The 13222-nt window shown below is 49.2% G+C and overlaps 1 protein-coding gene across 1 annotated transcript in view; it reads right to left on the bottom strand.

The window, feature by feature from the left end:
- Positions 1-12348, bottom strand: part of DNAJC11 (DnaJ heat shock protein family (Hsp40) member C11) — a 48223-nt gene extending 35875 nt beyond the window's left edge. The window contains exon 1 of the mRNA XM_053660447.1: positions 12244-12348. Coding sequence (XP_053516422.1) covers positions 12244-12315 — 72 coding nt within the window. The 5' untranslated portion in view covers positions 12316-12348. The remainder of the gene's footprint in view (positions 1-12243) is intronic.
- Between the last annotated feature and the right edge of the window lie 874 nt (positions 12349-13222).

Below are 13222 nucleotides of genomic sequence, written 5' to 3'. Positions count from 1 at the left end.
TGGTTCTGTCTGCCAGTCTGCCCCCTACCAGTCTGGTTGGTCTGCTTGACTATTTCATGGTTGTCAGAGGTCCAGGCAGTTTGATCATCTGCTACTTCTGGTTGTTTACCGGTCTTAGATTGGTTGTTATCCTCCTTTTGGTTGTGTGAGGAAACGAAAGGTTTCCACCTACACCTCCATCTTGGCTTGAACTCTCCTATGTTTTAATTCTAAGTAATTTTCTCATATTAATTGTTTGAGTAACTTCTTCCCCCTTCATTTTACTTTAATACATAAGAATTAATCTTCTAATTAAAAATATTTACTTCTTTGGAAATTTCCTACCTTTATCTTCCAGCCTTTCTATAGAATTTTTTGTTATATTTAACCTCCCGGTGCTCCTTTTAAATACAACTCTTCCAAAGCGTCACCATGTTCTTCCTTCTTACACATGCCCTCCCTCTGAGGACACCTGAGTTCTCCGACTCCCCACCCTGTCCTCACCCTGCAGTTTCCCCATGTTGTGCGTGCGATCCCAGGACCTGGCCCTAGAACCTTCCTCCCTCAACACCCATGGCCTCCATGACCACGTCACCCAGGACACCATTTAGGAGCTCTGTGCGAACAGCCCGTGGTCAGAGAACTGGGGGAAGCCTGGGAGGGGCCCTGGGAGCCTCATAGGTCAGTCTTTTTCCTGTGATAGGTTTCTCCAGGAAGCGCCCAGAGAACCCCTGGATGTCCTGCTTTGGTTGCGGTACCCCTCTCACCCTCTGCTGTGCCTATGTCTGGGCCGTAAAGACTCTGGTTCACTTCTTCAGAGAATAACCCTCCATCTCCTGCACAGGCAGTCCACACATCTCACCTCACCAACACGGAGAAGGAACCATCATGAAAAAGGAAAACCCGCCCTGGCTGGTGTGGCTCGGTTGGTTGGAATGTCGCCCAGTAACTGAGGGGTTGTGGGTTTGGTCCCTGGTCGGGGCGCCTGTGAGAGGCAACTCGACTGAGGTCTCTCTCACATTGATGGTTCTCTCCCTCTCTTTCTCTCTAAAGCAATGAAAAAATGTCCTCAGGTGAGGATGAAAAAAAATTATAGAAAAAGGAAAAACCTGTCAACCTGGTAGCCAAAACAAAGGGTACCCATTTTGAAATTGCATTGGTTTGTTTACTGGTGAGGGTGGGCCTTTCCCACACACCACAGTTCTGCTTCGGGAACCACCTACTTGCTTCCTCTGTGCTGCTTTCCTACCGGGGCATTCATCTTTCTGATTTCCACCAGTTTTTTATATGTATTAGAAACATGAATCTCTTATCAAATAAATATATTATAGATTCCTCGGAGTCCTTTGTGTTTGATTTTTTGTTTAGGTTTTAGTTTTTTTCCTGTAACAAACTCAGAAGTTTCTCATTTTTACAAAATCAAAGCTATCAATTGTGTCTTTTGTGATTTGTGTGCCATGCTTAGAAATGTCTCCTGACTCCAATTTCATCATATTCACTTCCCTTAAATAATTAAGCAACTGAAGAAGTTGTTCCGTTTTCTCTTCTTTGAACTTGAGTGCGGGAGACCCTCTCCAGAGTCAACGGGACGACAGGCTGCAAGAGGAGGCCCTCTGCTCAGACCCCCAGCCCCACCTGACAGCGCCGCTGCAGCTGCGGGGAGCATGTGGCTGCACCAGGCCTTGGCCTGTGGACAGGGTAGGTCACAGCTTCTCAAGTGTCTGTGGGCCCCCTGGGGAGTCCCTGAGATCCTTTTATGGGGTCCACAGTCAAAACTACGTTGGCTGTAACACTAAGCTGGTTTTTCCCTTTCTTCATTTTAAGAGGCCGCATGATGTGTGATGACGGTGTGATCACTGTTTTGATGGTTAACCGAGTGTGTACCTATTCATTCTTATGTTTTCTAGAAATTTCTAAGGGATAACTTCAGGGTATAAATATGAGAGTTTTCAGAGATTAACTCAATGGGCTCTCAGTTATTTTACTATGTACTTACCAGCTATCTCTCATTATATCTGCTATGGTACCTGTATATAATCTACATCTGTACACATTCATTGTTTTTCAATATATAGCTATTTTTAAATCCTTAAGTCTTCCTTGTGCTTATTATACGGACATACAAGAAGTATACTTTGTGTCCTGTTTCACAATATTTCATCAGCTATCCAGTTTCCTTTCTCATTAAACACCGTGAGCTATAACCCATGTGAAGTAAAGCTCTCAGGGGCCCACGGGAACTTAAGGCTGTCACGGGGTCCGAGGGCGGACAGTCTGGGGGCTGCTGGGTGGTGGGACCCGGCAGTAGCGAGCCACCCAACAATTCCAAAGGTTCATCTCTCCCTCACGTTACACGCCCACCTCAAGTCAGCGAGTCACCTGCTGGGCCGTGTCCTCAGGTCCCAGGCTGCCGGAGACCCGTGGGCGCACAGTGGCACTGACACGCCTTGGCCTGAGGGCGACGCACATTCCAGTCACAGCACTGGCTGCAGCTGGTCGCGGGGCCGCGTGCGGCCACTAGGGGGCCAGGGGTGCGGGCCCACCGTGGACTGGGTGGGCACAGCGCCCCCCTCAGCACTTGGAAGACCAGACCGAGCACGCAAGCGACACCCTCCTACTGACACTGCGGGGAAAGGACAGCCACCCGGACTTCCGTGGCTGAAGCCTGTCATTTCAAAAGCTCGAACTTCCAGGCTGTCTCTATACTGCGGCGTTTTAGCAACTAAGTCTCCAAAAACTATATTCAATTGGATTTGGGGACGTTCGCCTAATTACCAGAATCGAATCGAAGACTCATTACCATCCATATGTTCCAGGAAAATCTGACTGAAATAGATGTATCAGCTAATAAAAACCTGTAATTTTTAATGATACTCAGTACTCATGGAATTGAAGAAGAAACCGGATTTCAGAGCTAATCACCACCCAGAGAGCACGGTGCTTTGTGCTGAGTAAGACGTTTCCACGGGCGCCCAAGAGCACCTGGCACCCTGGGAGGACACTGATTGTACGGGAGCCCGGCCACCTGCTCGCCAGGCGCCGAAACGCGGCCACCGAGCAGCCTGGGACGAACACCCTTCGCCCTCCTTCGTCTGTAAAGGTCCCCGCCACACAGTCTGGAGCTTCGCGTACTGCAGCCCTGCTGCCTCCGCCGCCACTTTCCCTGACCGACGCAACCATCACCCTCTTCACCGAAGCCCTTCAGGGGCGTGCAAATAAGCTTCCACCCGTGGACCGCACCCGCACAGCGCAACAGACCCCAGCGAAGGGGGGAGGCCCAGCCCTCCGCACGGCGGCCCCGCCCTCCGCACGGCTGCACCGGCGGAAGCGGAAGCAGCTCGCTCGGCCTGAGCCGTCCGTGCAGGCAGCGTTTCAAGGAAGCAGGATTTCCTTCTGGTGAGGCTACACCAGGGCGACGGCAACAGTTCCGCCCTATTCAACAGACAAAAGCAATAACTGGACACGAATAAACCTGATGCACCCGAAACTTACTCGCTCCTGCAAATACCATTCATGGTGTAGAACTACTGGGGGGGGGGCGCGGTTGCTGTCTGCAGGACTGGAGGAGGACAGGCCCCGCAAGGCCTCAGTTTACCTGGGGTCTGGCCCAAAGGCATGTGTCTGATTTTGCTGTCTTACTCTTGTACCTGACTTTAAACAACTTCTAAAAGGGAAAAATTCAGATTTTTCCAAACTGATAATTGATGAACTTTCAGTGACTTCAATGAGTTCCCCCAGAATGATCTGTTGCCAGAATTGCAATGTGATCCTCAAGAACACAACGGATTCCACAACCACAACATAAAACACCCCAAGGCAAGGCAAGAATTGCAAAACATTTGTGGAATGTCAACATGGCCTAAGTGTGGCAGGAGGTACAAAAGAAAGGAATTAGTCCCTGCCCACAAGGACATCACAAACTAGGGGTGTGTGTGTGAGTGTTTCCCCTAAAAACTCACACACAAGTTCAAATGAACAATACAAAAGAAACCCTACTGGTGTGGACATTAGATCAGGGCAGTCAGAATGCAAAGGAAACTTCCTGGAGGTGGTGGATCTAAATGGGAATGCAAGACATGGATTTTGATTTGCTAAGGCATCCAAGACAGGCTGGGGCATTTTCTGGGGAAACAAATGCCCTAAAGAAAGCAATATATGTAGACAGGAAGGAGGCCAGAAATCAATCTACGGGCTCATTCATTCAGTAAACATCAGTACGTTGTACCACGCTGTGCTCGGGGGTCTAACAGCGAACCAGACGGCCACTGTCTGACCACATGGAGCTTACATGGAAGAAGGCAGAACACCATCTTGGAGCAGGTTGAGAGTATATAAAACATCTACTGTACAGAGGTTTAAAAAAGGAGCTGAGAGTTTGACCCTTAGCCAACAGACAACAGGGAGGCACAAAAGGTTTCTGGGTAGGGAAAGCATATGATCAGGATGGTTTGTTAATATTAACTGTACAGCTTGAGTAAAACTGACAAAAATCAAAACCACAGGGAACAGAAGAAAACTACCGCAGAAATGCAGGGCTGTGGGGATGCGGGCGGGGCGGCAGCCTGGAAGTCAAAAAGGCAAAGGAAGGAGTAGGCTGGAGCAAGAGGGTTCCCGACTGAGTGGCCCACAGGACACGGAGAAGAGAAAGCAACAGGCATTCCAGCTTCCGGCTCGGACCCTTGGGTTCAGGAGAAGCGGAAGGCAGTCAGGCTTTGGAGCAGTGAATCGGAGCGCCTCAGCACAATGCCCAGGAGGCAGACCAGGACGCTGGGTGAAAGCAAGGCAGAGGGAGCTGTGCTGGTGAGGCCTGAACCTGGGCAGATAGGGAGACAGAGGGTGAGCACCTGGCCAAGTGGTGAAGGAGGAACAGCAGGGCAGCACAGGAGCTGAACTGGATTTCAGTGGTGCTGTGAATGCGTCCATACAGATTCACAGCTAACAAAGGCCACCCAGGAGAGGTCCTCATTCAGCATTTTAATAGTCACAGTGTGTCTTAAGGTTGGTACCAGAACCGCCATTTTATAGGTAAAAATAGTGACCATCTTCCATGACATGTCTATGATGGGGGAGTTTACCTGAGGATGAACCCCTGACCCAAAAGCTGGCTAGAAATGAGTTATGTGGCAACTTGGCTCAAACTGAACTTCAGTCCAGACAACAGGTGGCTTCAGGAGAGTGACAGGCAACCTACAGAGAGGGACCAGATATTTACAAAGTGTCTCTCAGGCAAAGGGCTCCAACAAGTTGACAAGAGCATTCTTTATTAATTTTTAGGCTCACAGTAATAATAAAAACATACTGCTGTGTAATCTCCACAATAATGTGCCCATTACACACGCATTCCTGTTTAATTCTCCCAGTGGTCCCATGACAATAAACTTACTGTCTGGATTTTACAGATAAAGAAATAGGCCCAGGGAGGTGAAGTAACTTGCCCCAGACCAGGCCACTAGAAAGTCAAACTCACACCGACTTCAAGGGCCTTGCTGTTTAAGCCGATGACAAGTTTCCAAGCTCCACGGCCATCTCTGGCCTTTGCCAAGATCACCAACGACAGTTCGCAGGTGCCTAACATGCAGGCACTGGGCTGGGGGTTCCAGCTGTCCCTCTCCAGCACTTCCGAGCAACGCCACACTGCCGGGTGGACACACTGCATTTCACATATTTGGGGAGCTGGCCTTCTGGCGGCCACTTTCAGACTCTTCACTTTAGAGACGTGGGCTTAAGAGAGAAACAATCACATCATGGATGAGTTGGAAAAAGCAAAACGAAGACTGATCAAACAAGTGAACTCCAAGTTTCTCCAACTAGGAATAATCTTTGGCCGGAAGTCAGGAAAAAGATGACAAAATTTACAGAACCCATTAACCCCCATAAGGCAAATAAGTTCCAAAATGTATTAGGCAACCAGCACCCACAGAACTCTAAACACTAAAAAGAAAGGCTGGGCCCACGTGACATTCAAGGTTTCTGGGGAAGAGGGTGACTCCTGCCCCTGCCAGGGCACGTATGGCTGGGCCGGAGCTGCAGACATTCTGATTCCTGGTTGGAGGTCATTCCAAGGGCTTAGGAAATATTTTCCTACCACTGTACAATTTTGTTTCATTTCTCTTCCCGGTTGTGTGCATATTTATCTGGTGCCCTTGAGACACAACAGTTTTTTTTAAAAAGGCCAGTATCTTAGAGAAATGAGCTCAGGTTCCGTTCTGGGTCAAAATGAATGGTTCGGATCCCATCTTCACATCCAGAGCTTGGCTTATTTTCCCCCTAAAAGCCTGACCTTATACTTTCTCTCGTCCGCGTCCATCTGTTATACCCTGCCCACTCGCACAGACTTCTTGCGGTTGAGGTCTGCTGCATTCTACTACTGAGGGATGTTCTGGCTCCTGCAAGCCAAGGAGGGAACACTGTGCACTCAGGGTGTGCAGGGCTGAGATCCAAACAGGATCCAATTGGCAGGTTCTCGCCCGGGGGAGGGTCCACTCTGAGCTCTGAGCCTCTTCAGAGGAGCAGGGTCTGGCCGCTGTGTGCACTGTGACGGCGGTAACAGAGCAGCAAGATTCCCAGTGGTCTTTTCTCTTTTGTGACCCTTTTAAACACTTCTGCTATTTGATTCATTCATCTGTTAGTTGTCTTAAATCCTTTCTTGAACAAGGCAGGACATAAATAAAATATACAAGAAAATTAAAATAAAAAATTAAGCCCTGGCCAGTGTGGCTGGGTGGGCTGGGTGTCGCCCTGCAAACCGAAAGGTCTAGGGTTCAATTCCCGGTCAGGACACGTGCCTGGGTTGCAGGTTTGGTCCCCAGTCCGAGCTCATTTTGACAGGTACAAAAAGGCAACTGATGGATGTTTCCCTCTCTTTCTCCCTTTCCCCCTCTCTCTAAAAAGCAATGAAAAAATGTCCTCAGGTGGGGATTAAAAGTAAAAAAAAAAAGAACATTTAATAAAAAGTAAACTAAAATTCCGGAGACAGCAAAACGCGCTGCTTGTGGGCCCCACATTTTCTTCTCCATCGTTTTATTACTGAACCCACAGCAGCTATAAAAGCCTTCAATTGAATTCTCGGTAAGGAAGCAAAAAGAAAAGAAAGGTATTTTGGCAGATAATGCACAACTAAAGCATTAAACTTTCAGGAAGCAATTGACTGAAATGCCCAAAGCAGAAAGGTAGTAACTAGCTTACAGTTCATTAAAGAAAACACATTTTCAAATTTATCCGCATGGTGCTTGCTGATAACGCTGAGCTATTGGTGTCACTAGCTGAGTATCCTGACAGGACCCTCCCCGCCCCGAGTCAAGACCACCGGATGCCTCCCTGGACTGGGCCTGGCGCGCTCCTGGCCAGTGGCAGCGCCCAGTCTTGTTGTCACTGGCTGGCAGGACCTTGGCCTCTGGTCAGGTCCTCCCCTCCCCGCCTGCCCCGTCAGAGCCGACGGCTCACAGCTATTCCTTTGGGTCCCACTCTGCCTTCGCCCAGACCCTTCAGGGACTGTGCCTGCCCCCTGCTCCCACAGTCAGTGAGCCCCAAGTTCTGGGAACTCCTCCCCTGTGCCCTCCAAGTCAAACTCATGCCTGTGCAGGAAGCAGAGTTCAGAGAGATAACTGTCTTTTGAAAAGAAAAACAACCCTCCCAAAACAACTTGGGATTTTGAACAGAAAGAGCAAAGAAAGCTTTGGGAAGCCATAACCTAGTGCTCACCCTGGGCTCTGGCACTACGTTTTTCATCAGCACACAAGACAGGCAGCAAGTCTGGCCAGGAGGAAGCGTGCCGCTGTTGTCTATGGGCATGCACAGCTTTTTAAATTCAGCAAAACCTCATGCTTATCGAAATTCAAGAAACAACAATAAATATTATCTGAATATCTGCTTCCACGAGGCATTCTGTTACCCCCTCACTTCACTGCAATACTCCAGCACAGAGCACCCCAGCCACAGAAAGTGCTCAACACATTATTCCACGTTAGCCGGCACTTCAATGTCAGAGAAAAGGCAAAGTGGTCCAACTACACGGCCTAGAGGCACGGGTCTCCCAGACTGGTAAAACGGGTTCCCAGGCAGGCCTGGCCGGCCCTGGTGCTCTAGTATAGTTTCCTCGGGCTCTCAACAGCTCTGTGGACTGTGGCACATCATTCAGTGGAGACTTTGCAAGGACGTGTTCAAGGTCATCCAAATGGCAGTGTGGGCTGAAACTTGTGCTCCTAGTGACCAAGGCCCCTGGCCTCTTCCCTTGCAAGAATGTGATCATCTGGGTAAGTCAGGTTTTTGAACAACCAAGGCTCAACGCTAGCCCCGTGCAGTTTAACCCCAGTCATGGTTTAAATGTGAAACTCTGAAGATAACGTTGTGGATGGGAAACTCAAAGGCTTTCTCACAGCTGTCTCTGCATGGCTCCTTAAGACCCATCGTGAGGTTAGATAAGCCACGAGGGAACACACACACAGCACCTCCCTGCTGTGGAGGGCCCTAGTGTGCCCAGGGCTTAGCTGACCCTCTGAACTCCCTTTCTGCAGATGACCACCCCTTGCGGCCTGGGGCGGGGGTTGGGTCAATTTGTGAAGTGACCCTTTCCTCCAATAGGCAGCCCCCACTCTTCAGTGGGGGCTGAAGCTAGGGAAACCCAGGCAACCAAAGACTGTGGAAAGAACGATGGGCCCTGTACCAGGGAAGGAATGCAAGTGCAGGGACTTTGGGAAAACCTTCTACTGGCAGGTGACGACTGTAGTTTCATGGCTGTCAATGAAGATCACTGAACACGGACCGTCACACAAGTACCACAAGAAGAAAACCTATGACTTAAGTGTATTTTTTTTTACTTAACTCTGTTTTTTTGTTTGTTTAAAACTTTAAAAGGAGACTGGTGCCTTCAAGACTAAATAGGTTGGGATCAGAGACCTTAAAACCAGGTATCAGTCCTGCTGAATGACAGGTGCAAACTGAAACTCTCGAAGGTAATTCAACATTGAAAAAAGCAGGAACTATCAATTATTTAGGAATAAATTAGGTTTGAAAAGTACCAATGAAAATGTCTAAAAAACACAGGGTGGAGGGGAATGAAGAGGGGGAATAGAACTGTAATGGCATAATCAATAAAATATATTTTTAAAAAATCTCTAAAAAACATATAAAGATCAAGAAGACTTTACTCTGATTTACTGTTCAGGAATCCTTTTTCCAAATACATTTTGGGAAGCCTGTCTCAGAAATCTCAGCTCAGGTAGATTTTAGGCACCTGTGATGCATCTAACCACGCAACGACAGAGATGGACAGGTTTCGGTGTGCCCAGGTGATGACAAAAAACCCCTCCTCCCCTCCATGTGGGGCAGCCAGTGGCTCTGCTCTGTAAACAAGAAATCCAGAAGAACACTAGAGACAGGGAATCATTAAAGATCAGGCAAGTCTTCTTTATAGCAGAATTAGGTGGTCCTGTCTAGCTGCCTGCCTGCTTTACTATCTGGGACATGATTTCAGGGGACATTTTAAAATTTAAAACCTGGGAATTTTTTTTAACTCTTCACCCAAGGACATACCTGTTGATTTTAGAAAGAGAGGAAGGAGGAAGAGAAACATCGACTGACTACCAAATCTGCAACCCAGGCATGTGCTGCAACGTGGAATGGAACCTGCGACCCTTTGGCTCCTGAAGGAGGCTCTAAACAACTGAGCCACACTGGCCAGGGCTAGAAAGGGAGATTCCTAAGCCGATTTTTGATGTTTCTAATTACTCCAATTGTAACTCTGTATTCTGACTCTAATTTTTAAATACAATTTGCTAGTTTTGTATCAAGTTGCTTCCATTTGAGATTCCATTTGAGATTTCAGGGATTTCTAGAAATCCCTGAACACTGAGTTTGAAAGACAGTCTTTTGAAGGCGGTCTGACGTATTAGTGGGAAGAGGATCTGACCTCCTCCAGCTATGCGGAAAGGGCAACAAGCTGTAGAACTGACAGCAAATGTATGAACAGGGACTATTACCCGCCTTTGAGCACACATGTAAGATTCCCTCTACTTTTTCTCTCATTCTTCAGCTAAACGGTGTTTTAACTTCTGGTTACTTTCTGATTTCACACACACACACAAATCCCAGTAAAAAGATCTGGTCGCCTTTAGAGCTTCCCTTTCAGAATCCGGAGAAACCTGCACAGCACACCCTTTACAGAGCTTTTCTGACAAAGTCGACACTTTGCAAGAGGACATGTTTACAGGGATTTCACTTATAGCCGTACATATGGGAAGTGCCTTCACTCACTGGGAACAACAGAACAATTTCTTAAAGAAATAACCCTTTGGCTCTCACCCATCAATCAGTCCAGTAACAATGACAACTCCCCAGATTCCAGCAGCTTCGAGGGACGCTTTTCACAAATGTTTACCGAGGACTCTGGCTAAGCCTATTATTATAGACCTTTTTGATACTTTGCAGCTAAGATTCAGTAAGTCTGGTAAACGGGTCGGTGGCTGCTCTATTACTGACAACCCAGACTAACTGTAAAGAAGTGATAAGAAAGGCTGGTTTCAGAAAAGCCAGTTTCATTTACTGCTCTGCTCCTAAGAACGTAAGAAAACTAGCCGAGTACAGGGTCCAGCACAAATAACAGCCCCTTTTTATTACAAAATCAAAAGCATGTAATTCTGTAATGTGACAATATCACACTCAAGCACACCATATTCTACTTTAGGTGAAATATTCAAATTAAAACTATAAATTATTACACCCATATTATTACCCTTTCCACCACACTCAAGCAGGCCTTACCTCCACCAGACCCTGTAACTTCACTGAAAGGGAAAGAAACCCAAGGCCAAAGTGATTCACCCAAAACCTTATTACTGATTAGTTATGAAATCCTCCAGGTGCCCTATGGCAGCCTTAACATGAATTCCAATTCTCAGAAATAATTCATTAGACATTTTTACAGTAAATGTTTGCTAACATGATTGAGAGGTTATGTGAGGTGCTGAAGAACACGGTACCAGAAGCAGTAGCTCCGTCGACTCAGGACGGGTAAGCCAGGGTGACAGCAGAGAGGTTCGAGGGCTGGGGCTCTCGAATCAGCCTGCCCAGGCTGAATTCAGGCTCCTGCACTTCTGAGTGGTTGCCTCAGTTTCCTCAGCCATAAATCAAGAACTATCATAACACCTACCTTAAGGGCTGACCTGAGGATTGAATGATATAACATACTATGAATACAGAGTGTTCATTCAGCACAGTGGCCCTGCACAAGTGAGCACTCAAAAACAAAGTGCAACAAAACAAAACCAAACCCCCAAACGTTAGCTATTAAATACCATGCAGACCAGCAATGACTGACTACGCAGACTTGACCAACTCTGCCTAGGAGAGCCAAATCTGGATAGTTCTGATCACTGGAAAACCTGAGCTGGACTTAGGAGTTCCCTGGCAGGCCTGGGAAGATCGACCCCAGCAGCTCAGAGATAAATATTCCACTTTCTGACCTGACCTTGGAAGCCTTCCTGTCCTTCACGATGATCTCGACTGGGCAAGTCAACAAGGAAACGTACCTGACCCCTACTGACACACCTGACACAGTGTGAGACTCTTACTATGTTTTATTCAAAGACAGAACAGGGTATAAGCACGAGTGTGGACACAGACATGCACGCTGAGGCCGTGCTTGGGGCACCACTTTGCTTCCGGCTTTAGAGCTTCGTCCTTATCTGCAGCCTCAGAATTGGCGCTTAAGTCCGGGAGGCTCTTCCTTCAACTTCCTTCCGCCCAGAGGAAAGAAGGGCACAAGACTAATGCGTTTGAGTCTGGACTCACTTCAGAGGCCAGACAGACCCCTGGGGAGGTCGCCTGATAGCTTTGACCTTGATACCCGATACTCAGTTTCCCATCCTGCCAGTCGGGGACGTAGACATATGCCCTCAGCCAGGGCAGGTGTGTGACCTGAGCGTGGCACCGGGTCCTGGGGGCCTGGGAACGCCACTGCCATCTCCACCACGGGAACCCTGTGCCCTCCTGTGGGTATGAGGACTCCGGCCTTGCCTGGACCCAGCGCATGCGAAGCAGTGGTCGCCGAGAGCAGGAGCAGAGACCGCCTAGGACACCCCGGGCACGAGGGTCTGGGCGCTAGGGGCCGCCCGCTCGGCCGGCGCTGGTGCACGTCTGGCGGGGTCACGCGGCCTCCCCACCTGCCCTGGCCACCCGTGGTGGGAACGGGGCAATCGCCGCCAGTCCGGCCCTCCCGAACGACCGAGCCCGGCTTCAGCCCCGACGGTATTGCGCCGCAGGCCTCACCTCCCTGCGCACGTTCAGCAACGAGTAATAGTCTTCATTGTCCAGCTCCTCTTCGCTCAAGGCCGTCGCCATCTTCGCAACCTTTCACCCCGCTAAACCGGCAAGGCGGTGCTCAAGAGGGACCGGCGATCGGCTGGCGCATGGCGTGGGCTGGCTCGGCGGCACCAGAGCGGCTCCTGGCGGCTCGGAGTCTCTCTGCCGACTCCGCCCGAGCCTGAGACCCTGCGCCTGCGCCTGCGCCCTGCGCCCCCTTGCGGCCGAGGGCAGGATGCGGCGCCGGGCCCCCACCGCGTGCTGCTCGTGTGCTCCAGACCAGCAGGCGTGCAAGCCCAAGGGCGTGCCTGGGCTGCAAGGGAGACTTCGCAGCCACAGTCGGTGGTCGTCACCTCCTGGGTGCCGCAGAGAAAGGCCCCTGCAACAACTCCCTGTCTACTCTACAGGCCCCCAGTGTGGAGCGTGCCCCGTTCCCAGGTAGTCCGATCTGGGTGGACTTGTGAGCCCACCGGGGCCGGAGGTTCCTCGAGGCTCCACTTGCACAGGACTCCTCCAGAATGGGGTTTGTTCTGCCGCCATAGTTCTTCCCCATTTGTCTTGACTGCATTGAACCTTGATGGGAGGGTGGGCCTCCTTGTTTCCTTTTTTATTATTGCCTATATTTAGAAGCTTCAGGCCGTTTTTCTGCCGCTTAAATGAGGAGGCAATACCCATTTGGTTCCTAATATAATCGTTTCTGGCAGGCACGTATACCTACAACCCCTGTCCCAGAGCCGTTCTCTTGTCAATTTCTACCTTATAATTTAGCGATGGAGCCTAATTGATTTCAACCTGGTGCCTGCTGTTTGGTGCATTATTAAAAATGTCTTGGTTACAATCACCTAAATAATTTAAATGTCTTCAAAATGATGCAGTTATCAAGAGAGGGTGGATCATGGGGCTCCCGTGCTCTTGCCACCTGTTTGGTTCCTGATGACCTGGACCA

The sequence above is a fragment of the Artibeus jamaicensis genome, unplaced genomic scaffold (assembly GCF_021234435.1).
Source record: "Artibeus jamaicensis isolate MK-2021 breed Jamaican fruit bat unplaced genomic scaffold, CSHL_Jam_final scaffold_847, whole genome shotgun sequence".
NCBI classification, from domain to species: Eukaryota; Metazoa; Chordata; class Mammalia; order Chiroptera; family Phyllostomidae; genus Artibeus; species Artibeus jamaicensis.
The sequence above is the reverse complement of the archived record's forward strand: the minus strand, read 5'-3'. Positions and strand labels throughout refer to the sequence as shown.